This window comes from Juglans microcarpa x Juglans regia, chromosome 4D (assembly GCF_004785595.1).
Source record: "Juglans microcarpa x Juglans regia isolate MS1-56 chromosome 4D, Jm3101_v1.0, whole genome shotgun sequence".
Lineage (NCBI taxonomy): Eukaryota > Viridiplantae > Streptophyta > Magnoliopsida > Fagales > Juglandaceae > Juglans > Juglans microcarpa x Juglans regia.
This window is the reverse complement of record NC_054600.1, coordinates 26,745,285-26,771,563: the sequence shown is the minus strand read 5'-3', so window position 1 is coordinate 26,771,563 and position 26,279 is coordinate 26,745,285. Positions and strand designations below refer to the sequence as shown.

At 38.1% G+C, this 26,279-nt stretch overlaps 5 protein-coding genes and 1 long non-coding RNA gene across 7 annotated transcripts; 2 read left to right on the top strand and 4 right to left on the bottom strand.

Annotated features, from left to right (window-relative positions):
• The first annotated feature begins 1,479 nt into the window (after positions 1–1,479).
• LOC121261592 (pentatricopeptide repeat-containing protein At5g40410, mitochondrial-like) lies at positions 1,480–4,307 on the top strand. Of its 2 annotated transcripts, none has more exons than XM_041164033.1 (2): positions 1,480–3,944; positions 4,057–4,307. In XM_041164033.1, exon 1 carries the CDS (start codon positions 2,013–2,015, stop codon positions 3,879–3,881), a length of 1,869 nt encoding a protein of 622 aa, XP_041019967.1. In that variant the 5' UTR covers positions 1,480–2,012; the 3' UTR covers positions 3,882–3,944; positions 4,057–4,307. The 2 variants fall into 2 exon arrangements, with proteins under 2 accessions (XP_041019967.1, XP_041019966.1); XM_041164032.1 differs by having other exon boundaries at positions 4,054–4,307.
• A 2,711-nt stretch (positions 4,308–7,018) lies between these two features.
• Positions 7,019–8,550, top strand: LOC121259471 (ganglioside-induced differentiation-associated protein 2-like). Its single transcript, XM_041161073.1, has 3 exons — positions 7,019–7,442; positions 7,539–7,803; positions 8,066–8,550. The coding sequence occupies exons 1-3, from the start codon at positions 7,310–7,312 to the stop codon at positions 8,283–8,285; spliced, it is 618 nt and encodes a 205-aa protein (XP_041017007.1). The 5' UTR covers positions 7,019–7,309; the 3' UTR covers positions 8,286–8,550.
• A 326-nt stretch (positions 8,551–8,876) lies between these two features.
• On the bottom strand, positions 8,877–14,698 carry LOC121259472. Its single transcript, XR_005939591.1, has 2 exons — positions 14,291–14,698; positions 8,877–8,963 (listed from the first exon to the last, which is right to left on the bottom strand). It is a non-coding gene; the product is annotated as an uncharacterized LOC121259472 (long non-coding RNA).
• A 2,554-nt stretch (positions 14,699–17,252) lies between these two features.
• LOC121259470 (tRNA pseudouridine synthase A-like) lies at positions 17,253–19,340 on the bottom strand. Its single transcript, XM_041161071.1, has 2 exons — positions 17,910–19,340; positions 17,253–17,818 (listed from the first exon to the last, which is right to left on the bottom strand). The coding sequence occupies exons 1-2, from the start codon at positions 19,145–19,147 to the stop codon at positions 17,506–17,508; spliced, it is 1,551 nt and encodes a 516-aa protein (XP_041017005.1). The 5' UTR covers positions 19,148–19,340; the 3' UTR covers positions 17,253–17,505.
• A 1,000-nt stretch (positions 19,341–20,340) lies between these two features.
• Positions 20,341–22,166, bottom strand: LOC121260255 (probable NADH kinase). Its single transcript, XM_041162085.1, has 6 exons — positions 22,107–22,166; positions 21,868–22,001; positions 21,378–21,711; positions 20,803–20,865; positions 20,587–20,709; positions 20,341–20,502 (listed from the first exon to the last, which is right to left on the bottom strand). Exons 1-6 carry the CDS (start codon positions 22,164–22,166, stop codon positions 20,341–20,343), a joined length of 876 nt encoding a protein of 291 aa, XP_041018019.1.
• A 135-nt stretch (positions 22,167–22,301) lies between these two features.
• Positions 22,302–24,681, bottom strand: LOC121259469 (pentatricopeptide repeat-containing protein At2g33680). The gene has a single exon (XM_041161070.1). The coding sequence runs from the start codon at positions 24,610–24,612 to the stop codon at positions 22,510–22,512; it is 2,103 nt and encodes a 700-aa protein (XP_041017004.1). The 5' UTR covers positions 24,613–24,681; the 3' UTR covers positions 22,302–22,509.
• Between the last annotated feature and the right edge of the window lie 1,598 nt (positions 24,682–26,279).

The window sequence follows — 26,279 nt, the reverse complement described above, 5'->3', positions numbered from 1 at the left end:
AACTTGATTTGACTCGGTTAAAGTTCGTTAATTCTCGCTCGTGTATGTTTGAGTCGATTTATTAGCTCAACTCGATTAAAACTCATTTATATATTAATAAATATATACATACACCTATGTATATATACATATATATGTATTAATTAATAATATAAGCATACTACTTTTATAATTAAATATATAATATGTAATCTAATTATTTATGTCTTTATAGTGAATATGCTTCATAGGTATATTTTACAATTTGTATAATAATTAGTCGATAAAATTTAATAATTTCATATACTAATGCGTGAGAATCATATATGAAATAGATATATACTATCATATTAAGTGTATGTATTAATATTATATGTATGCATGTAATAGATTATAATTTTGGATAAATATCAACTAGTTATATATTAATTATTTATAAACTTTTTTAAAATTTTATAATTCAATAGAGGTTCTACTTGTAAGTTATATAAATTTAATATTAAATCTTTTATTTTTTATTTAATTTATTAATTATTAAATTTTATTCAAAAAATAAAAAAATAAATAATTTGAGCTCAAACTCGAGCTCGAGCTTGGCTCGACTCAAACTCATTTGTGGGACAAGCTCAAACTCGAGTTAAGAGTTTAATTTATCGAGTCAAGCTCGAATATTTTGAATCGAGCCGAACTCGAAAAGCCAAAGACTGACTTGGCTCGACTCAGCTCGATTACAACCAGTCTATCGTGATATGCTTCTAAATTGTTATCATCCTAGGATTTCCATACCTCTTTATTGTTCAACTTGGTTATTTTTTCGAGTCTTGATACAATCACGAGAAAAATTCACGGGGTGCAATAAAAGTTTTTGTGCTGATTATTACTGTTTATATGAACAGTACAAATTTTTTGCTGCATCCCGATGATTAATCATTTTTGCTTCGTGGTTCAATCATTTTATTATTTTTTTAAGTAATCAACTTAATAATAAAAATGTACAATAAAATAAATTTAACAATATGAGACATAAAAGATTGATTGATTATTAGACTAGAGTAATGCTATATATAATCTTAAGGTGCGCAAATCTTGCGCACTCATTTTAAAAGAGTAGAATCCAACATGGAAAAAATGAATTTTTTTTTTCTTTTTTTTTATGTGGATATGAGATTTATGCAATTTTTTTTAAAATGAGTGTACGAGGCTTGCATACTTTAAGATTGTAAATATATCTCATTGAATTAATAGAATTAGTTGAGAATGGAATGTGATATGACTCATCTTTATTACTCTAAGATTGCATACTTTAAGATTGTAAATATATCTCATTGAATTAATAAAATTAGTTGAGAATGGAATGTGATATGACTCATCTTTATTACTCTTAAGCTTTCTTGAAGGAAATAAAATTCTTATTAAAGATACCATTTGCATATGATAACCGGACTTCTTGGCATATTTTGCTACATTAATATAAAAATATGAACAAAGATCGAGAACGTGTGCTACACTACGACCATGCAGGGAGAAACGGGGTTTTCACTTTGAATTGAATACCTTTCAAAACCCATGACACAGTCAGTAAAATGTATGTGCATACTTGGGTGTGGCACATACCATTTATAAAAATAAAACAGCGCAAGATCTCCTATCATGATGATGAGAGATTGGCAAATTCCATGAGTATGCAGACGTTGACGCATTCAATACAATGGAAGAGAAGCAATCAGGGGAATGTACACACTTCTTGAAAGTGCTGAGGCGTAGAGCTGAAAAGTTGAAACGAAGTTCAAGTAGAAGTTAGCTTTAATCAGTAGATATATGTATCCTAATTACAAAGATAGCATCTGTTTTATTGATCTGCTCGTATGGGAAGAGAAATTAAAACGGTATGCAGCCTTCTTCCCAAACATAGGGACCTCCGCTGAACTGTACTTTCGGATGCGTACGTGCTGAAGTGGGTTCCTAGTCCACAAAGCTCATCTCAAAGTCAGAGTTTTAGAGGGATGTTTGGAAAGCAGAGATTATGATGGGAAATGGTATCGATATCTTGTTTCCCATCACGTGCTCTCTCCTACATTCATCATGGCGCTCTGATTCTATACAAACTCTTGGGCCGGAGAAAAACCCACACTGCCCTTTTCCCTCAAGTCTTCTCTCAAAGATATACCAATCCAGAACCACTTGTTTCCAGTCTAATTCTCGCCATAAACTCTTGTTCTTCCGTCTCGCACTGCCGGGCAATTCACGCCCGCGTTGTCAAATCGGTAAATTATAGCGATGGGTTTATTGGTGATCAGCTGGTGTCTAATTACATCAAGTTTGGCGGTACAGAAGATGCACAGAAGTTGTTTGATGAAATACCTAGCAAGGATGTGGCCTCCTGGAATTCTTTAATTTCCCGATTTTCTCAAAAAGGCTTTGTTGGCAAGTGCATGTGTGCACTTTTCAGGATGAAGTTTGTGATGGGAATGAAACCTAATGAGGTTACGCTCTTATCTGTAATCCCAGCCTGTACCGATGTGGGAGCTCTAGATGTAGGCAAGTACATTCATGGTTTTGCGCTGAAAATGGGTATGTTGTTGGAAATTAAGGTTGCTAATTCTATTATCAATATGTATGGAAAGTGTGGTTATTTAGATGCGGCATGTCAATTATTTGAGGCAATGCCTATCAGGAATATTGTTTCCTGGAATTCTATGATTATGGTTTACAACCAAAATGGATTTCCAGAGGAAGGAGTGGGCTGTTTTAATTTGATGAGATTGGCTGGAGTTGAGCCTGATGAAGGTACTGTGGTGGCCTTGCTTCAGGCTTGTGAAGATTTAAGTGTAGGAAAACTAGCAGAGGGCATTCATGGTGTAATTTTCAGTCGATGTCTCAATGCAAATGAAAGAATTGCAACTGCACTTTTGAATTTGTATGCCAAGTTAGGGAGATTAAATGCATCACACAAGGTTTTTGGAGAGATGATTAATCCAGATAGGGTAGCTTGGACAGCCATGCTTGCAGGCTATGCTGTGCACGGGTGTGGAAGAAAAGCAATTGAGCTCTTCGAAAGCATGGTCAAGGAAGGTTTGGTTCCTGATCATGTGACCTTCACGCATTTGTTAAATGCTTGTAGCCATTCAGGATTTGTCAAGGAGGGGAAGTATTACTTCAAGATCATGTCTGAAGTATATAGAATTGAACCCCGGATGGATCACTACTCCTGCATGGTTGATCTTCTTGGTCGCTCTGGTCTTCTGAGTAATGCTTATGACCTGATTATACAAATGCCAATGGAGCCGAATTCTGGAGTCTGGGGGGCCCTCCTTAGTGCTTGTCGGATTTATGGTAACATTGAACTTGGGAAAGAAGCCGCAGAGCGACTGATAGCTTTAGACCCATCAGACCCCAGAAACTATATCATGCTTTCCAATATATACTGTGCTGGTCATCTATGGAAAGATGCATCGAAGGTAAGGACTTTAATGAAGGACAGAGGTGTGATCAGAAACCCTGGCTGCAGTATTATTGAACAAGGAAACAAAATCCACCGCTTTGTAGTAGGCGATCGATCTCACCCCGAGTGGGAGAAGATACGTGTTAAATTGGAAGAGCTGATTAGAAAAATCCGAAAGGTTGGATATGTGTCTAAGACAGAATTTGTTCTACATGATGTTGAAGAGGAGGTTAAAGAGGATATGATCAATGAGCACAGTGAGAAGCTAGCCATTGCATTTGGCCTTTTGGTGACTAATGCAGGCCCTTTAATTATAACAAAGAATCTTAGAATATGTGGTGACTGTCACAACACTGCAAAGTTCATATCACTGGTCGAGAAGCGTACTATCATCATACGAGATTCAAAGCGATTTCACCACTTTGATAATGGATCGTGCTCTTGTGGTGATTATTGGTGATACTCTCCATCACTAAATGATTTACAGATTACAGCACGATGTTCATCTGTCAGTCCCTGAAATGTAAGAAACTCTTCTCTCTGAATCGTAACTATTTCTTGACTGCTATATATAGCTTGATACATACTTACATCAATTGAAATTTTCTACTCTGTCTTCTTTCCTGGTGCAGCAGCAATCTTTTCTTGTAAGGGATCAGGATCTAGTTTCTTTCTTTCCCTCCCTCTCTCTGAATCCAACTCCCATCAGCTACAAGTTCTTAACAAAACGAGATGAATTCCTAACGGAAAATATACTCTTTCTTTTTTGTCACTAACTGGTTTCGGTTCCATGTCAATAATAATAATAATAATAATAATAATAATAATAATCTGCTTAGGTTCAATTAAAGTATTTGGAATTTTAAACAAGGTTTGCATGAACACATTTGGACTTGTAAATACTTCATCCCGACTCCTCTCGCGTGTTTCGTGTCGCATTAGGAAGCCCATCCCACTGTGTTTAATGCTACATAGAGTATCTCTTCTATTCTAGACAGTACTTTTGAGTCTATTATATAGCTCGGGATTTAATGGATACGAAAAAAACGCTCCATTCTATTTTGTCTTGGTAATTTAATGGTCCAAGTGCAAAACTGTATTTTAGTCAATTACCCCCATTTTATCGTTTACTTTTACTTCATAATATCTGAAACCTCCACCCATGTAAATGTATTATATAGGTTTAATGAACACCATTTTCCAATGGTGGGCCACGCCTATCCTCTCCACCCGTTGATTCCCCCATCACTGACGTAACATCCAGTAGAAGTGGCCCGGTACTGTGACTGCTTTCAATTTCTCAAGCTTCTCCATTCCATGGTCTATGGCCCACTGAAATAAATGGAACAATTAATAGAAGAGTCGGTTCAGTTGATTGTACTGAAACCGAACCCATATTCCATACATTCTTTTTTTTCAAATGTCTGAAATGCGGTCATCTCAGAGCAATGATAGATGCATAGTGACACAGTTGACAAAACGTTTTTGAGCTGGAGTTGCTGTAATTGTAAAGCCCTTTCTTGCTGCAACAGATACCATAGTAGTTAGCAGTGGCTAACATTTGATCAGGGTTCTGCACATCATTAGAATCGAATAAAATGGAACATTTTTTTTTTGGATCCATCGGACAAGTTAACTCCTCTAGCCTTTTAAGAATTGATCGAATTTTCTAATGGTATTGGTGTATAAATTATGCAAATATGACTTGAGGGAGCGCTTGTGATTCTCTAACTTGTACGGTTCTTGACAAATAAAATATTATTGTGGTCACTTCCGAACAGAGAAACACTTATAATTATCCTCTCATACTCTTTTAAATTTTTTTTTTTAAAATATTATTTATCGGACTAGATTCATTGTGTATCATTACAATTAATATTAGAAAATCTTGTTGATATATTATAAAGACGGTTGGGAGTGGTTGTCAATAATTGGTCATAGTTCTCAATCTACAAGGTAAGTCATTGACTGATCTGAATTACCGAAACTTGTCTCCTTTTCTTTCTTTCTTTCTTTCTTTTTTTTCCAAATCAAGCATGCTTTCATCAATAAGGGAAATTAGAAGCTAGTTGAGGGAGGATACTTCCCGTTATCAATATGCAAAATACAAAGTAGGTAGATTTTCTGCAGGTATGCTACTAAAAACAAAGTTGGTTACTACTCATTGCACCACCGAGGGTGCACATTGATTTTAGGCTCCATCTATTTTTTTAACGCCCCATTAGTTATGATTTTTCAACACTTGAACAATGTCTTTAGTGATGGGATTAATCTGTCAAACATTGTTGAAATCACTAGCTATGCATCTTCTTCTAGGATTGTTGAAGCCTTTTGTAATTATTCTGTCATTTTTATTGCTAGCTTTACTGAATGAGCTTATGATATGACGAAGTTTGTAGTAGCATCTTTTTCTGTCCAAATTCTAGAAAATTGCCATCTGAAGCTCGACTCACCGTCGAAGACGTAGAGAAAGAATCTCTTACTGCATAATCGAAAGATGTGCTTGTTGATTTCTGGACGGAGCTTGCATTTCAGTATTTGATTTGATTTGGCATTTTCATTCCATGCATGTAGATATTTTTGGTATGAAACGTACAACTACTCATTTGCCTTCTTTATGAAAGCATTCTCGATTAGAATATTTGAATAATCATCCGTGGACACTTAATTAGAAACAACTTTTATATAATCATCCTTCCTTCGAATCATTGCTCATCATGCCTCTTGGTTCCTTGGATTGGACCCATCAACTTTATTGATACCTTCCTAGGAAAAGTCTGAGCAGTTTCCTCATCATTCTTCACGGGGCACGCCTAAACTTTTTCTTTTCTTTTACTTTATCTCCTCCTTTGCATTTATATTTAATTCTATCTGACCTTATTTGCTTCATTTGCGTTGAAAAGTCTCCGTAATGGCTGTTTTTTGTCTTTTTCAGTAGACAAATATTCACTTGGCGAAAAAAAAAAAAAAAAAAAATTTATTTACAGTTTTTTAGTGAGAATTATATGTTCATATTTTTTATTAAATGAGAAAAAATATCAAAGGATAATTTTATAATTTTAAAAATTTTAAAAATAAAATTACTTAAATTGTATTGTAGTCCTCAACTGAAAAGTATATCTAGCATTGTTTGAAAAATAAAAAAAAGAGAGAGAATATAATTTTAGTGTATCAAACTTCAGAGTCTTTTTTAGAAAAATAGGATGCGACTTGAAATTCAATGATTTTTTTTAAAGAATTATTTAAGATTTACACACCCAAAAAATACATATAAATTACTCCAAATAACAAGTTTGATTTGATTAGAATTAAGATAACGAGTAGAATGAAAATTGCCGCTCTTACAGACTAGTTTTATAGCCTTCTATTGGACAGCGGCACTTAACATCGGATCAACCACTTCGTCTAGACTCTTAACTCTCAACTCGTATTATAATCAATTCAAAATAGCCGAACCTTCTTGGAAGACATCCTAAACCTTGTTGTGAACACATCCTACCTACTGAGTCAAATATCTAACGGTCCAGATAGATTATTAGGTCCAGAAAAGATGAAACTGGGTCCACAAGTGTCAGTGAAATGGTGCTAACCTGCACCGAGTTGAGACAGATTAACCTCAACCCAAAACGAAAGATGCTTGAGAATATACCATTGCTGACCTCCTCTCCTCAAAGTTGCCCAGAGACGCCCCTCGGCTATCCCAAGCCGATTTGGATGAAGCCACCCTTTTCTAATACATCTTGGATTCCCTGTCCACTTTGAACCTACCCGACACTTCGAAACTTCCCTACACCTGTGTATATAAATACATATTCCCTCTCAAAACCAAACCACCAAAAAGCCTTGGCTTTAACCCCTTATCTCGTTAGCTTCTTTAAACTTTGAACCATGAATTCTCCATTGACACTCCCCCTCTCCGGTCAAGAACATGATCTTATCGAGAAACTCGAAGTTTTCAAGATCGAAGGACGCGACAAAAGGGGTCATAAGGTGCTCCGCATCATCGGTAGATTTTTTCCAGGTAAGGACTAAGAACGTCGATCGTCGTGGGTTCTTTTATGTATTCTCCAATCGAAACGAATTGCTTACGGTGTTTCTTGTGATGTATTATGATCAGCTCGGCTTGTGAGTACGGAGGCTTTCAAGAAGTATTTGGGGGAGAAGATCTTTGCCAACTTAGGAGAGCGGCCGTTCTCCGTGGTGTACGTGCACACGGGTGTGCAGAGAGCCGAAAACTTTCCCGGAATCTCGACCCTACGGTCAATCTATGAGTCTATTCCGACCAACATCAGAAATAATCTAGAGGCTGTTTATTTCGTACACCCGGGACTGCAGGCCAGACTCTTCCTTGCCACCTTTGGGCGTTTGATTTTCAGCGGAGGGTAAGATTCGCGTGCAAATTTTGACAAGTCATGACCCATATTGGCCCCATTTTTAGCCTTTTGATACTGACAAAAGGCATATCTATTATGCTTGTCGATGCCTTCGCTTTGAGCCATTCTATAATCCCACTGCACGACCCAGCACGTTAATGCAAAAAAAGACACGCAGTTTTTTGGTTTTTAGTGGTTTATTTAGGTAATTGGCCTGTGACTGTGAGAAACATTGTTGAATGACTGTGCAATAATAATAATAATACTGCAGGTGGTATTGGAAGCTCAAATACGTGAACAGGGTGGAGTTTCTGTGGGACCACTTGAGAAGGAACGAAATTGAGATACCGGAATTTGTATATGAACATGACGAGGAGCTGGAGTACCGTCCGATGATGGACTACGGGTTGGAGAGCGATCACCCTCGAGTCGACGGTGCACCCTCGGCAGACTCTCCGGTTCCCATTTATTCCCTGAGGTGTATTGCATGATAAGATGATAGGGCCCTCCGGCGGGCCTTCTTGTTTGAAGCAGGATGGATGTACATATGCATGTGTTCTCTGTTTTCTTTTTCTTTTTTTCCCCCTTTTCCTTTCAGAAGAATATAGGAGTCTAGGACCTTTGATCATGCTGTACAAAGTACAAACATAAAAAGTTGAAACTAGAGAGAATGCCGTGTTTAAGACGTTCGTAATTGCGGGAGAATCTGTGCCCACGTAGAAAATGAAATATACTATTTTAGTCGAGTACTTAAACGAATCATTTCGTCTCGAAGACAATGAACTCTCCCTCCCTTCATCTTCCCACCCCCTCCCTTCCCACGAAGCTCAGTCTCTCCATTTGCACCATTGTTCCACCATTGTCTTCCCACCAAGCACTGTCTTTCCACAAAGGGATGCCTCTCTCTACTTTCGTCTTCCCACGAAGCTTTGCCTCTCCTTCCCACAGGTCGTTTATTGTCGTTCACTCTTCCTCCTCGCAAGATCTGTTTCCTTAGTAGTGTTCCATCACCTTTCTTCAACCTATAAAGCCTTCATTTTTCCCCTTCTCCGAATCAATATTCTACACTTTTCAAAATTCTTAAAAAAACTTCAATGAGGTCCTTTATTGTGTTAGTCAATCAGTATCTATTTTAGTAAGCTACTTTTATTAGATGGACGATTACCGCTCTAGGTTGTTGTACCAAAACTATCCAAAATCACACCCAAACACAAGATAGAGACAATATGTAAGTGGTTCGGTAATTTGCCTACATCCACTGTAGTGGAAACAGTAGATTTCAAAGTGTTTGTATAAAATATACAAACTCCAACAAGATTATCTCTATCTCTACAAATGATCATCTTCTATATATTTTCTACAGACACTGTTTCGTTTACAAGATGATCTACTTTTATAGAAGAAGCTTCAAAAGACAAACAGATAATTAAAGGGGCTGTACGAGACAAGCTTGATATTTTGGAGACAAGTTTGATATTTGGAGACAAGCTTGATATTTGGAATAGCTATCTAAGACTGTTGATGAGCTACTGTTCACACTTGAGTTGATATTTAACAATCACCTCCTCCACCCATGTGTGTCATATTAAGTTGCTGCAAACTGTTTCTTCTTTCAAATGATTTCACCCTTTATTGAAATACTCATTATATCTGTCATGAGATATTTCCGCTATCAAATGTGTCCTAAGGCACCAACGCACCCGAATGTGCTCAGCAGTGTGAGATATTGATCAATTCCAAACAGTGTTGGAATTTGATCCCTGTGACGACTTTCGTCAACATATCTGCTGGATTGTCTTCAGTGCCAATCTTTTGAAAGAGAATGTCCCATTCATCTAATATCTCACGTATGAAGTGAAAACAAATATCTATATGCTTTGTTCGAGAATGATACACTTGATTCTTGGCCAGATGAATTACACTTTGACTGTCACAGTAAAAGGTAATCTCTTGCTGTTTAAAGCCTAAGTCTGTTACCAATCCCTTACCAATCCCTGTAACCAAATGACTTTTTTTACGGCTTCTGTCACAACCATGTATTCAACCTCTATTGAGGATAGTGCAATTGTAGACTGCAAAATAGATCGCCAACTAACTGGTCCTCCAGCCATAGTGAACACATATCAAGTTGTCGATCGTCGTTTGTCAAGATCACCAGCATAGTATGAGTCAACATATCCAGTTACTAGACTATCTTCACTCTTCTCGAACTTCAAACCAAGATTTACAGTCGCTAAAATGTACCGTGGAATCCATTTAGCCGCATACCAATGTGTCTTTCCAGGATTATGCATATATCGACTGACTAAGCTGACAACTTGGGAGATATCGAGTCGTGTACACACCATGGCATACATTAAGCTTCCTACAACACTTGCATACAGACATTTTTCATATAGTCCCGCTCTTCATCACTTTTAAGAGACTGCAATGTACTAAGTTTAAAATATGGGGCCATTGGAATACTTACAAGTTTCGTCTTCGAGTTCATGTTGAAACGTTGTAGTACTCTCTCCAGATACTACTTCTGAGTAAGGTGAACTGTGTTTTACATCCTATCTCTGTTAATCTCTATCCCCAATATTTTTCGTGCTTCTCCTAGATCTTTCATTTCAAACTCTTGGCTCAGTTGAGCTTTCAATCTATCTTCTCCACCTTGCTTTTACATGCAATCAACATGTTATCTACATATAAAAGCAAATATATGAAAGATCCATCTGCAAGTTGTTCGAAATACACACAGTCATCGTATTAGCAATGGGTGTATTTCAAGTTAATCATGAAGTGGTCGAAACGTTTGTACCACTGCCGAAGTGACTGCTTCAAACCATAGAGAGATTTCTTCAGATTGCAAACTAATTTTTCTTTACCAGCTTATTTAAAACCTTTCGGTTGAGACATATAAATCTCATCCTCCAGATCATCATGTAAGAAAGCCGTCTTCACGTCAAGTTAGGCTAACTCAAGATCATATTGTGCAACCAAAGCTAGCAATATCCAAATGGATGAATGTTTAACAACAGGAGAGAATACCTCACTATAGTTAATTCCATTTGTCTGAGCGTAACCCTTGGCTACCAATCTAGTTTTGAATCGCACCCCACCTTTAGCAACTTGATTATTTTTCTAATTGAAAACCCACTTACAACCAATTGACTCATTTCCATTTGGAAGCGGCACAAGCTCCCATGTCTAGTTCTTATGAAGAGACTGCATCTCCTCACTCATTACACTTTTCCATTCAGTCTGTTTACTAGACTGTATGGCTTATTTGTAAGTGGTTAGGATTTGATCTCCTTCAACTCGAAGTGCATGTGTCACAAAGTCTGCATAACGTGCCGGTAAACGTCTCTCTTCTCGGCCTATTTGTTGTAATTGATTCAGGTTGGCTTGGAGATATCGTGACTGGACTATCAACCTCAAGTTGTCCATGCTTTCCATTAGTGACTTTTGATTCTTTTGACGTAATAAACTTCACCTTCTGCGACTCACAAGGAGCTTTGCTATCATGACTGTCTTCATGAGAGTCTTTATGCTCATGTGACTTGAGCATCTTAGAATCGTTGAATGTAACATCTCTACTGACTATTACCTTCTTTGACTCTATACACCAGAGTCTATACCCTTTTACACCAGTACTAAAGCCTAATAATTTTGTTTTCTTAGCTCTAGAATCAAGCTTACTTTCTTTAGCATGATAGTAAGCTGGACATCCAAAAATGTGTAAAGAGTCATAATCAGTAGCATGTGTACCTTTCCATATTTCAATGGGTGTCTTCCCGCTATTGGCAGCTACGGGTAATTGGTTGATAAGGTGGCATGCATACGTCACAGCTTCAGTCTAAAATTGTTTACTAAATCTAACATCCAGTAACATACACCGTACTTTCTCTAGCAAAGTACGATTCCCCTGTTCTGCACACCGTTTTGTTGCGGTGTTCCTCGTACAGTGAAGTGTCTAATAATTCCATCTTTCCGGCATACTTCTATGAAGGGGTAGAGTGTACTCATCTCAATTATCTGATCTGAGCCGCTTGATGTTCTTGCCGGTTTGAGTCTCGATCATCTTCTTCCAATCAAGGAAGATCTTCAATGTTTCATCTTTATGCTTCATCGTGTACACCCATACACGACGAGATAATCATCAACAAATGTTACAAACCAATGTTTACCTCCCAAAGATGCATTCTTGGTAGGTCCCCAAACATCAGAGTGTACATAGTCAAGTATTCCCTGTGTACTATGGATTGCGGTTCCAAACTTAATCCGCGTCTGCTTTCCTAATACACAGTTTTCACAGAAAGATAATTTACCAGTTTTGGTACCTTTGAGTAAGCCTTGTTTTACAAGTGTTTGCAAAGTTTTTTCTCCGGCGTGCCCCATACGTATGTGCCAAAGCCTGGTGGTGTCAGCATCAGTCTCATCTAGCTTCTCACAGGCTGTGGAAGCTCTTTCACTAACAGTACTTCCTTGCAAGAAGTACATATTTCTCGCCTTGAGCCATTCATTGTCACCTAAATTCCCATTACCACCTTGAGAATTCCATCTTCTATGGTGATTCTGAATCCCTTTGAATCCAGAGTCCCAAGTGAGATAAGATTTTTCCGCAAGTCTGGAACGTATCAAACTTCAGTCAATGTCTTAACAGTTCCATCATGCAGCTTCAGCCGGATGCTACCTATTCCCTGAGTCTTACAGGCATTATTGTTACCCATAAGTACTGCTCCATCAATCTTTGTGAAGTCAGTAAACCAGTCCCGATTGGGATACATGTGATAGGTACACTCGAAATCCATTATTCATTCATCAAAATGACAAATAAATGATAAACCTGTTAAGGCAAGATCTGCGTCTTCATCTCTGGTGGCGATATTGGCTGTGGAGGGTTGGTTCTTCTGTTGCCCCTTTAGTTTGGGACAATCCTTTTTCCAATGCCCTTTGTTGTGACAAAAAGCACATTTATCTTTGGCAAGTCTTTTGCTGACTGATGAACCATGTGATGTGGCCCTTGTTCTCGATTGAGAATCCTTCTTCTTTCTTGTATACCTTGACTTCGGTCTTCCTCTTACTGTAAAGGCCTAATTTTATGTATTTAGTTGTACCTCCTTATTTTTTCTGCGGTACTCATTATTTATCAAAACACTAGATACATCATTAAAACTAATCTTTTCATTCTCATACAAAAGTGTGGTAATCAAATGTTCATATGTATCAAGTAAGGAATTTAATAAAAGTAAAGCGTTATCTTCATCTTGGATTTCTATATCTAAGTTTTGCAAATCAGCAAGTATCTGATTGAAACTATTGAAATGTTCAGACATAGACATACTTTTTCGCAATTGGAATCTAAAGAGCTTCTTCTTTAAGTATAAGTGACTTTCAATACTTTTTGTCAAGTATTTTTCTTCCAATTTATGCCAAAGTTCACTTGCTTTTGTCTCTCTCATGACAAAATGCTTATAATCTTTGACAAGGCACAAACAAATTGTACAAGTTTGTCGGTTAAGTTTGTCCCAATCCCTCTCTGTCATGTCGTCCGATTTCTCTTCTAGCGTAAAATCTAACTCTTGTTGGATCAAAACGTCTATGACTTCACATTGCCACATACCAAAGTTATTAGTTCCATCGAATTTCTTAATTTCAAATTTGGCATTTGACACCATGGATTTATGCCCAGAGCTACTAACATTTCCAGAACTCCTATCACCTGCAATTTCTCCTTCTGATTCCATCTAAAAAATTACTTACCTCTGGAAAATGAATTTCAAAATAGTTGAAAAGTACTATTGGATCGTTGAAATCGGACTCTGAATGGCTTAATCAAGCCCAAAATAGATCTGAAATTTTGAATGGTCCAGATCGAACAGGAACAGCAGCGGAGCGCGTGTATCTCACGTGTCTTCAACCTCTAGTGCGAGTAGGGGCGCGTGTTCTACACTCGTCTTCAACTTCTGAAGACCGTTGGTGCGTGAATCGCAGTTTCCGACCTTCTAGGAGCGCGTGTGAGCTTCTCCGACGTTCGCTTTCGATGCCGTTTGCAGCAACGTGTTCCTATTGTTGAGATGAACCTCCTGGTGTGGACAAAAGTTGATTTGGATCAATTTGAATTTTTTGAGTAGCGCAAAACCGAAACTCTGATACCAATTGTTGTACCAAAATCATACCCAAACACAAGATAGAGACAATATATAAGTGGTTCGGCAATTTGCCTACATTCACTATAGTAGAAACAATAGATTTCAAAGTGTTTGTATAAAATATACAAATTCCAACAAGATTATCTCTATCTCTACAAATGGCTCTTTTCTAAGTATTTTCCACATACACTGTTTCATTTACAAGATGATCTCCTTTTATAGGAGAAGTTTCAGGAGACAAATAGACAATTAAAGGGGTTGTAAGAGACAAGCTTGATATTTGGAGACAAGCTTGATATTTGGAGCATTTATCTAAGATTGTTGAAGAGCTATTGTTCACACTTGGTTTGATATTTAACATAGGTATTACAGAAGTTCCAATGTTCTATGGACTTTGTGAGAAAACAATCTACTTTGTTTATTGAGAAAGGTCTAAGTGAACACCTTTGAGGAAAAAAGCACAAGGCCTAAGAAACAGGGTTTAGAACCCAGAGAATGGGCAAGATTGCCAGTTCAAGATCACTGCCAAAGGAATGTACTAAGTCTTCGTAGCTTACAAAAATTACTGATATTGGAAGCTCAGGACTGAAGACAAAAATTGAAGGGGATTAGTTCACATCTTCTTGCAGAATGGAGCAAATACATACGAAGATCTAGTTGAGATTAGTAGTTGACTGAGAAAAGAAAAACAAAGATCTTACCAATGTCTGATGAAGCTACCCATGAAGATGACTGACACAAAGATCTTATTAGTTTGCACCAAAGATTCGACAAGTCATATTGCAACGAACGGGCGATCTAAATCCATGAAGCTCTTTGATCCAGTGTTTTAAATTTCGTACTGTATCGGTCGGTACAATCGAAATTTTTCGTTTCGGCCGTCCGGCCGGTACAGGTACTATACCTGTTCCGTACCGGCCAAAATACCGGCCTGTACCGGCCTATATTTCGGCTGGTACAGGCCGATATTTCGGCCTGTGTGTTTTTTTTTTCATTTTTTCAAACTCCAAGCTTATTTTTTAACTCTCAATTCAGACTATACTATTTATAATTTATATATATATGTATTTATATATAATTTATATATATATGTATTTATATATAATTTATTTATATATAGACCATTTTTTAGAATATAATTTTTATATATATTTATATATATAATTTATTTATATATCGACTATCCCGAAACGTTATCCCGAAACGCTATTCCGAAATGGTACCGGTACCGAAATATTTCGTTCCAGTGCCTTGACCGGTACGGCATCCGGTACGGTATTCAAAACATTGCTTTGATCCCTACTGGTCATAGAAATCACCTGAGCCAACGGATGTCGTATTGGTCGTAGAAATCACGAAAAATATCTGCATTTTTCATCTACCCATAAAGAGCCAAGACGATCCATACGAAGAACCAAAGATCTGCCTTTTTCATCTACCCATGAAGATGAGAGACCCACACGAAGAGCTCATAATGTCTTTATTTCTATTTTCGTTTGTTTTGGTTTTTTTTTTCTTAATGTATTGACTGGCGTGGCAAAGACGATTCCCCGCAATTGCACATTGTGACTGTACTTAGAAGAACTGAAAAAATATCATAGCTTAGTGCAAAAATGATAGCTTTCTTTTGATGAAAGATTTGGCTAAGTTTGATACTGAGGTGATCTCAGATAATCTATAAACAGTAATGATATATAAATAGTAATAAAAAGTGATGAAAAAATAATGATAAAATATTAAATAGTAGTGGAGTGATCTAAAACTCCGGCTCGGTTTGGATTGAGAGGGGCTACTCATCTCATTATTACAACTTTCACAAATTTCTATAGAAAATACAAAAAACAATTTAGGCCCGGTTTGGTTAGCCAATACATATGAAAACATCTCATCTGGAGTTGTACCATACAATAGTTTTGTCTATCCAAATACAATGTTTCATCTCTTAAGTTTTGAAAACGTCCACTAAAATAAATAGTAAATAAACAGTATAAAATAATGAAAACTGACATGAACAGTGCGTGAATAGTGCCAAAACTAACGTAAACAGTACATGAACAATGCACAATTCTGGTACTCTATAAAATAGTGGGACCCACCACTTTTTCAAATCCCAAAATTAAAAACTATCTCATCTCATCTCATTATCCAAACATATTTTTTTTACAAATTATTTCATTTCATCTTAACTAAAAAATCTCACTACTATTCAAAATATCTCATCTCATTTGAACTGTGTATTCAAACCGAGCCTAATTGTTTCAAATTTCAAAACAATAATAATATTAAAAAATAATATTTTAATAATATTTTATTTAACTTTTAATTTTTATCTTAACTCATTTTAGCTCAACTTGCTACGCAAACCTAAGTTATAGTTTAATTCGGAAGCGACATGACCCAGGGCAGTACTGCTAAACAAATTAGAGAAGATTGATCACAAATATATTCATAGGTTATACTATTAAAAAAGAGTAAAATTTATTATTAAAAATTTATTATTTTTATATAAATTTTACTATTTTTTTGTTAGTGTGCACTGCTTATACATTCTATGAGTATAAGTATAATTTTAAAGAAATAGCTCATAAAAAAATTGAAGGAAAAAAAAGGGGTTAAAATGGCATATAAATTAAAATAATATTAATTGTGTCTAGTAAAGTAAATCTGATTTTGACGTCAGACTCGATAATATTCATCCCCCAAACTTCGTACTATAAAAGATTAAAAGCCCCTATTTACTGCAGCGCAAGTGCACCGCTTAAAAGCTTCACCATTCTCGCGATATAGGAAAGAGGACCTCTGCAATTCAATGCACTCAGACAATGAAGCAAATTGCAAATTAACTTTTGCAGGTTGAACCCAAAAAGCCATCATCAGGGTCCACTATGAGGACGAAATCCATGGCCAGGGGCTCTTCTAGCCTTCTGGGTGTGCTTGTTTGCTTTGAGCTGCCATGTCCAGGCCACTTCAATGAAAGAGAGTGTGTTGAAAATTGAATCAAGAGCAACATACTGCATGGTCTCTCTCCTTGAAAGACCGAACTATGAAACTGTTCAAGTTTTCATGTGACTAATCCCTTCACCTAAACTCCAATACATGGAGCAGATGAGCTAACAAAACTTGAAACAATAACAAATTAGATAAACCAAGCAAGAGACCAAAACTAACTAAACAAGCTAGTATGACTACAACTCTGCTTAATCGAGCTGAAATGAAACCGTCACAATAACCGAGAAATAATACCAAAGTGCAGCAAGTCGTCAAATGAAGCAACCGATTCCCAAGCATTGACGTCCATATGGCATAAAAGAACCACCAACGTTTCTACTAAGCCCATCAAACTTGGCCGTAATATCAAATTTATATAGGGAGATAAATGGGTTAACCAAAATTTTTTAACATTATGTGAACTGTGCCCCATGAACTGAAAGTAGAATACACAGTTTGGTTATAACATCCAACGGGTGTGAAATTTTCTACTGGTGATCAAAATTAGAGTACACGAAAATTGTAAAGAAAAGACATAAAAAAAAGGTCTAGCAGCACTCCAAATCCCATTTCCTGACAGAACAAATTACTCGACCGCGTTCTCCATTTCACTACATCTCCCGTCACTCATGTCTTCATTGCCGACGACGACACGTAAATCTGGATAATTACGGTTGTTGAGAGAATGCAACCAGAGGGCCACGGCTCCTTCTTTATGCTCTGTTGAGGCTATATGAGAGTATATATGCTTCATTTTGAAGTCCTCTGCCTCTTCTTCATATGCTTTCATCGACACCTCTTCATGACTGTCTTTCCATTTCTGGTTATATGACGTGAAGAAGCACTCTTCCAAGTACAAACCAACCTCAGGAGCAGTAGGAACGTTAATGTTGACATCCCTAAATTTGGTTATTTGCATCTAATGAGAATCGCATTGGGAATATAAACAAATATGAGGTGATAAATACAGCCAACAATGGGAGCACTTACTTCTGCAAAGCTTTTTCTATCAGTGACTCTGGAGCACATTCCCTCATGATAGCCACGGCAAGCCCAATCATCTTCCGAATCTGATGAAGCATGAAGCTCTGCCCCACAACCTCACACTTGACAAACTCCATACCCTGGACTGTAACCGTAGTGTTTGCGTTGAATGAAACAATAAAGCGCAGAGCAGCAGGGTCCTCGGCTTTTGTTCTGGTGGTGAAGTTATGGAAGTTATGAGTCCCCACATAATACTTCAAAATTCTATTGAAATTTTCCCTCTCCTTCTCACCATAAAAAAACCCACCTCCCTTTGCACCCTTCTGCAGGTTTACTTTCTCATCAGTATCCTCGTTTTGGGCAGGAATTTCAGCTTCAACCGCAGCAATTTCAGAAGCTCTACTGTCATCTACAACCTTGGCTTCCTCTATAGATTCAGAATTAAACATATGATTTTCACCATTTTCCCAATAAGCCGTACTTTCCTCTTTGATATTGGATTCCTCAATAGCATCCCCACTGCTTGACGTAATGCCTGACTCAACATTACCCTTAGGCTCAAAAATACGCCTACCCATTAAACCTACGACCTTACGGCCTCTCTCAGAACATTCCAAGCACTTAACGAGCTCATTCCCAGATCCCAAACTAGCCAAAACGCTCTCTCTATCGGGATGCGAAGAGGGATCAAGCGCAAAAACGGGTATTAAATACACATACCTCCTCCGATCGCAGAACTTCTTGGCGTTAAACGAAGCCGTCACGCGCTTGTACCCGAATATCCGGATCTGAGATGAGAGGTTTGAATTAAGCCGCTCGACGAGGCCAGGCGGGTCGATGTAGAACCGGCCCGAGACAACCTGTCCCACGGCGCTGACCCCCTTGTCAGTCCGGGCAGAGCGGGCCCAGTCGTAGCGCTTGGGATTGTTGCGGTCCTGTTCCGGGACCGCACCGGAGAGGAACAGCGCTTCTTCAAGATCGGATTCGATGGTTTTGGCACCTGGGTTCTTTTGCATTCCTTGGTAGCCTACGCCGCAGTAGGCAAAGAATATCGCAATCTTGCGGCGCTTGTATCTTTGCTTTTTGTTGGTTTCGGGAGCCGCAGTGGCGGTGCTGGTGTCTTCGTCGTCGTCGGTGGTTGTGGTTGACATTTTCAGTTTCTTGGGTTCGGGTTCAGACTGTTCAGTTTCTAGTTTATGTGTCGGAGGCGGAGATTTGTCGGATTTTGAGTCTGAGCTTTCCATTTTCAATGGTTTGTGCGAGGCTCTGGCTTGTACGACATGGTCGCCATGTCCATTACAGTTTTGAGTGTCGCTTTGTGTTCCATTGCTATACCCTGATAAAACCCTAGTACGAAAGCGTATTAAAGAAAGGATACTATTTTGTTGAGATGATTGAATAGCGTAGGCCAGGTGGAGGGAATACACACGTGTGCCCTTTACCTAGGGTAAATGACTACTTAGCCGATGGCCGCAGCCTTGCTAGGTACACAAGTTATTTGACAGATCAAAATGCATACTAATACTCATATAATACTTTTATTAAAAAAAAAAAAAAGATAAAAAGGTCTTTTGTCTTAAGAAAATAATTTTTATCTTCATCTCATCCCGTTTCATTAAATAGATATATTATATTTAATATTGATATGCAGTTTAGTACGTAAACTCGTATTGTGTGTTAAACCACTTGTACCTAACAAAACTATCTGATTGGAAAAATCAATTAACCGGATGACGACCTAACTTCGCCGCGGAGAATAAATATTTATATAGAAATAAAATACTCGTGCTCATTTTAAATTTATCCTTATATATTGGATATGATACGTTTTAAATGATTTTTCATTTATGTGATTATCTAATAAAATCATTTACATATTGAAAACGATGGATCTATGATAAAGAATAACATCTATTAAATTTATAATTTTATTTTTCACCCAGGTTCTTGATATCAAAGTATTATTTATATGAGTTTTTTTAACCCTTAGGAGTTGGCTCAAGTGGTAAAAACTTTGAGCTTGAGGGTATACTCTCCTCAGGTCTAAGGTTTAGGTTCAAATCCCTTAAGTGCAAACAATCTTTAGAGACAACCTGTGAGATTTTTTTCTTGAATTATCCCAAATGCACTTGCGAGAAACTCATTGCCGAACGCCTGCGCACCCTTGGGATTAGTTGGTCCGCTGTTCTCGGACACCCGATGCCACTTAAAAAAAAAATCTTTATTATTTTCCTTCTCAATACTTTTTTTGGGCGAATCAGCTGCCAACTAAGAATTACAAAGACAGAGTAGAAATACATGGAAATATTATTGTAATTACCCATTGTTGGATGGTAGGAATCTGAAAGTTTACTGAGCCATCTTCTTACCAAGCCCTGCTAAGAGATAGTATAAGATCACGTGTGTAAATAACTGATAATTACAATTTGCTTAAACTTCAAAAATTTGGGAGCGTCGGCGCGCCAAAGGGCAATGAGCCAATCTTGAGAAATCTACATTGCTGGGTTCCACTCGAGTTTTTAGCTCCCAAAATTTCAAGCTCGTGGTTGTCAAAATCTTTGATCTCGATATTGAAAGTCACATCCAAAGACACAAGTTTCTTCAACAGCATAAACATATTCAAAGTATGTATTCGATTATTTCCCATATAGCCCAATCAGTAACAGGTGGCTCATGAACGCACAGAATTAAAAACTGAATGGGGGCAACAACAAAAAGAAGAAGAAGAAGAAGAAGAAATGTTGTAAACACGGCCTTGCTTCTTGGAATTTCCATTGTGAATGTGGAAACTTAACACCAGTAAACGCTATACATTTGCAGAAGAGAAACGTAACAGAGATCTCAGCCGAATATCCAAAGAAATTAGTTTTTCCCAAACGTCCCCTTGTTTAAGGGGCACCTGAAAAATATGAGAAGGCCTCTGATTGAAGCAGCTTTCAATCTCAAGAGAGACAAGTACAACCTGCCCACAGTAGTCAAACGTATGAGCTTAAACCAGGTTCCTCCCAGCAATGCAGGATGATTCTGGTCAGGACAAAATACTCGCAGTACAACTTTCTAGGAAGGTAAACCTCAACCGCAACCTCAACCTACATATTGAGCTTTTCCATATAGAATCAATAGTTTCCTCGAACAAGTGCTGTCTCCAACTCATTTTTACAAAATTCCGGTCTTGCATATGCAACTCATGTCTAGAAACTTACACTTCTTTCTGAAAAATATATGCAGCCTCAACTTTATGTGCATATACACGGTGCAAATAAATGGTCAGGCAAAAATACTTTTAGGTTGCGTTTGGATGTTGAAGTGAGTTGAGTTGAGATGATAAAATATTGTTAGAATATTATTTTTTAATATTGTTATTATCTTGGGATTTGAAAAAGTTAAATTGTTTATTATGTTTTGTGTTGGAATTTAAAAAAGTTGTAATGATAAATTGAGATGAGTTGAGAGGTGTCTAGTAACCAAACGTACCCGAATTGGGGCCTTGGGAGATACTTCAATAGTATCCCCATTTTGGATAGGATAGCAAACATGAGAACCATCAATGTATATCACACCCTTGTTACAAAACCATGCGACCTCAATGTACTGATCAGATTTGATTAATCCGTGCATCATCAAGCTAGAGGCTGCCCCAGGAGAAATGGGTTCTCTTACCATGTACTGGAGATCCTGAGATAAAATGGGGATTTGAAATCCACCAGCAGAGAGCATTGCAGCCGTTGAACCGGCAGCTGTTGAAACTCTGAGACCACTTGACCGACAGTACACTAAAGGGGAAAATGGCTGGTCATCTCTTTCAATTCTGCAGATAAATTTCTTTTTTCATTACTTTGTGATAATAATAAAAAGGACGGCAATTGTTAAAAGATCACACAAATATTTGAAAACATAAGTTTTTATTCAAACATACATACATACATACATACATATATATATATATGTATGTATGGCCACATACTTGAATGAGACCCGAGAAAGTGCTGCTGGACATGGATGTGCAATTAAGATATCATTAAGAGCATATGTTGACAGAAGTTTTGAGTTTACATATGTTGATATCCTTGCTAATTCCGAAGGAGCTTTACAACCATACTATCCGAAGTGCACTTGCAGGAAACTCCTTTCCAAGAGTTGTTTGTTTTCAACGATCTATCAAGGGGATAAAAGAGGGCTTAGTCCTAGATAGATCAGGATTGCCATATATGCGTTGTAAATAGAATTGGTCCAAGTCTTTAGCTCGAGTTTTTGGGTTTTCATTGTATGGTTGTACATATATGGGCAGCCTACTACTAGCTGATTTTGATCGGAGCAACCCATATATAAACATAACATGTGCATCAGATCAGTCTCTGATAACCAGCTGGTAACAGCATATTCACAATGAAAAGAGGATTTGTAAGAAGAGAGGAAAGTGTTTTTTGTTTGCTATTTGTTGAAAACTCAGATTAACCTGGTGAATAACCACAGAGAATTTTGAGCAAATACAAAAGAGGCCATTACAACCTGATATATTAGTTTTCTACAATATATATAATCTCATGAATAATGGCTGCCACTTGAAGTTGACATGTAATCTCAATTTTCAATACCTCGAGTTGAACTAAGAAGTGGGTTCGTAACCTTCATCCTTCATCTGTTTGGTTAACATCCGTAGCTCTATGCGTATTTCTCCAATCCGTGGGTGCATCTGGTCTCCAACAACAAACACATGAGTCTTACTCTTCAAGTCGATCCAGCTACACCCAGGGTCCTTATTCACTCCTCGGAGTTTCATCATCCTCCTAACCCGTTCCACATCTTCCCACTTACACAAGGCAGTATAGATACTCGATAACAAAACATATGCAGATGATTCTTGTGAACCTAGCTCCATTAGCTTTTCTCCAGCATAGGCTCCCAATTCATAATTACGATAGTTCCTACAAGCACTTAACAAGATACGCCATAGACACATACCATGGTCAACAGTTGCAGATTCAATAAATTCTTTGGCATCATTGAGTTTTCCGGCACGGCTCAAGATATCAACCATGCAAGCATAGTGCTCTAAACTTGGAACTATACCAAATTCATCAAACATCATCTCGAAATAAAGCCAACCTTGCTCCACCGATCCCACATGGCTACAAGCAGAGAGAATATTCACAAATGTCACATAGTCTGGCTTCGTGCCCTCCAATTGCATCTCCTCAAACAATTCTAGAGCTTCATGACCACGCCCATTTTGAGAAAGGCCAGATAGCATTCCATTCCATGACACCACATCCCTTGTAGGCATCCTCCTAAATACAGTGCCCCCGTCTTCCAAGCTACCACACTTTGCATACATGGTCAAAAGAGCACTTCCAATTGGAATTTCAAGACTAAATTGATGCTTAATGATACAGGCATGAATTTGCTTCCCTTGCTCCAAAGCAGCAAGGTTTGAACATGCTTTTAGGACACTAGCCATGGTGAGCTCGTTGGGCATAATCCCCTCCATCTGCATTCTACAGTACAAACTCAAAGCACCTTCATTCTCGCCATTTTGTACATACCCTCCAATCATAGAAGTCCACAAAACAATATCAGGTTCTTGTAAATAATCAAATCCCTTGCGAGCATCGTCTGTGCTATGACATTTGGCGTACATGTCGATCAAAGCTGTCATTATATATATTTGGGATTCATATCCCATCTTCAGGGAATAGCCATGCACTTGCTTTCCTTCCGTATCAGCACCAATGTCACTACAAGCATTGATGACCCCAGCAAAAGTAAACTCACTGGGCTTAATACAAAAATAATGCATATGAGAAAACAATTTCAAAGCCTTATGAGAATCCCCACTTTGAGCATAACCCGTGATCATTGCCGACCACGTGATGGAATTCTTATCACTGGACTGTTCAAACGTTTTAAATGCATCATCTAAACTCCCACATTTTGCATACATTGTAACAAGAGCATTTTCAACAGAAACAAATGATAACAAACCCCTTTTAAATGCAAGACAATGAATTTGCTTACCATTATTAAGGAATTCATCGCTTGCTAATGCACTAAGAACACTAGTCAAAATAAACTCATTCTCATCCTCTTCTTCCTGCCGCATCAATTCAAAAAGCTCCAAAGCGTCCACAGACATTCGTTGCATTGCATATCCAGATATAATTGTAGCCCAAGAAACCGAATTCCTCTCCGACATATTATCAAACAACTTGCGAGCTTCCAATAGAAGACCCACTTTGCAGTACATATTCAGAAGCGAGCTCCCAACAAAAACATCACAAAAACTCGCAGTTTTCATAGCAAGTGCATGAGCTTGCTGACCACCTAAAATGTCCAACATGTTCGAAGTGGCAGTGAAAACTCCAGCAAAGGTGTGGGAATTTGGAACAGTATTCTCTGCCCTCATTCGCCGGAAGAGTTCCATGACAAAAGAAGAGCCTGCAGGGCCCTGTTGAGAGTATCCATTGATGAGGCAGTTCCATGAGACCACGTCTTTGTCGCTTATTTTCTCAAACACAAGCCTGGCCTTATCTAAGCGCCCGCATTTGGCGTAGAAGTTGACAAAGCTGTTTGCAAGGTATATGCACGTGGATGAATCGGTCTTGATGATCTGGGCGTGGAGAGCCTTGCCTTTTTGGAGGTCCTTTTGATGGGTAAATTGCAAAAGTGTGGTGAAGAAAGAGCGATGGTGAGAAGAAAGAACGCCACTCATCAACTTGGTTTATGCATGGCGGTATTGGACAATGGCGGCAAAATGGAGTAGTTGAACCTTTCAAACTAAACCGAAAGGTTTCGGGGTTCTGATCCGAGCTTGGGTCCGACCCGACCCGGCGCAGGTCAACCCGTTGTTTTTTTCCCCAACACTTTCTCGGAAACCAAACAGCAAGTATCTCTTGACTTTAGATAAAATGTCCAAAGATTCAACACACTTTCGCACAGAATAATCTTAATTGACCAAGACGCGACACTAGTTCTAAGCCATCTCTAATCACAGAAACTCAAACCTCCTTAGCCCCCAAAGCCATAGAGGGTTTTGCCCTGCCGCTTCAAGGCATAGACGACGTCCATGGCGGTTACAGTCTTGCGGTGATAATAAAGGACGTACCTGTGCAGACCCGAGATCAAATATATTGCCTGCAAATATTCCTCTCACCAGATTCTCCGGACGCTTCCCTTTATCTTCGATGGTATCGCCAAGATGAATAACATTTGCAAACAGGGAAATAGCATTTGCATTCTCTTCATCACGTTCAATTTCCAAAAAAGAACAATTTTATGAGTAAAAATGCAGAAAAATTGGCACCATCACACATAAAAAGTTAACACTTGGCCTTAACTTTCTTGAATATATCGCGGAATACCAATTCTCTAAGGACTTGTTCACGAAGTCTGCAGAGAAGCTATGTCCCACCAAAAAAGAAGAAGAAGAAGAAAATTAAAGGAAAATGAGAATGAAAATTTCACCTTTCAGCAAAAATTAATTGAAGGCGGTGACCTCTTTCTAGGGGTTTGAGGCTGTGCTTGACAGCTTGTTGCTTGTTGGAGTCGACAGCAGCTAGGGTTTGAGATTTGGGGAGCTGTTAAAACGTGTTAGTCGGATGGAAACTGACTTAGCGGGTTCGACCCGCAAGCTTGTTCAAACCGGTTTTATGTTCCGCGTCGGATCGTATCTCGCGGACGGATCGGGTCAGCAACTTTTCTGCACAGGCCTAGTTTCAGGAGTTTGTTGTTCGGAAGTACTTCAGCGCCGACTGGACCGCCATGAGATTAGAAGTGGTACTAGTTTTTGGGAAGGCGTTTGAATTGAGTCGGGTTGGGATCCGAGCTCAACTACTTGAACAACGACGTCCGGCCCAATATCAACTCCCCTTGTTGCTCTAGAAAAGTGAAAATCTATTTATAGCTTGTGGCATGCTTGGAAATGGATTTTCTGTTTGAAATGCGTTTCTGTACTCATATTTAGAGAAAGGGATTCTGTTTTGTTGTTTGAGATGATTTGAAATTGAAATTTTGTGTGAAATCCATGGTTGAAATGGGCTTCTGTAGTATTATTTAGATAAATGAATTTCCATTTTAGTAAATGAGTTTTTCATCCATTTACATGGTTTGGTGGACATTTATGTGGTTTTTAAGCTTAGATTTCGTACTTTATGCCAGGTTAATATTACATAGGCTTGACTCAATCCCTTTTTTCCATTGCAGTTTATTCTGCCTATTTTCAGTTCATATTAGTGCATCTAGTTTTTTGTGGCTTAGCAATCTTCTACTTTGTGGTAGGATCATGGGATTGGAGCTTACAATTACGAATTAGACTTACAATTGCGCACACCAGTTCCATGTGATTAAAGAAGGGATGTTCCGGGGGTTTTGACCATGACT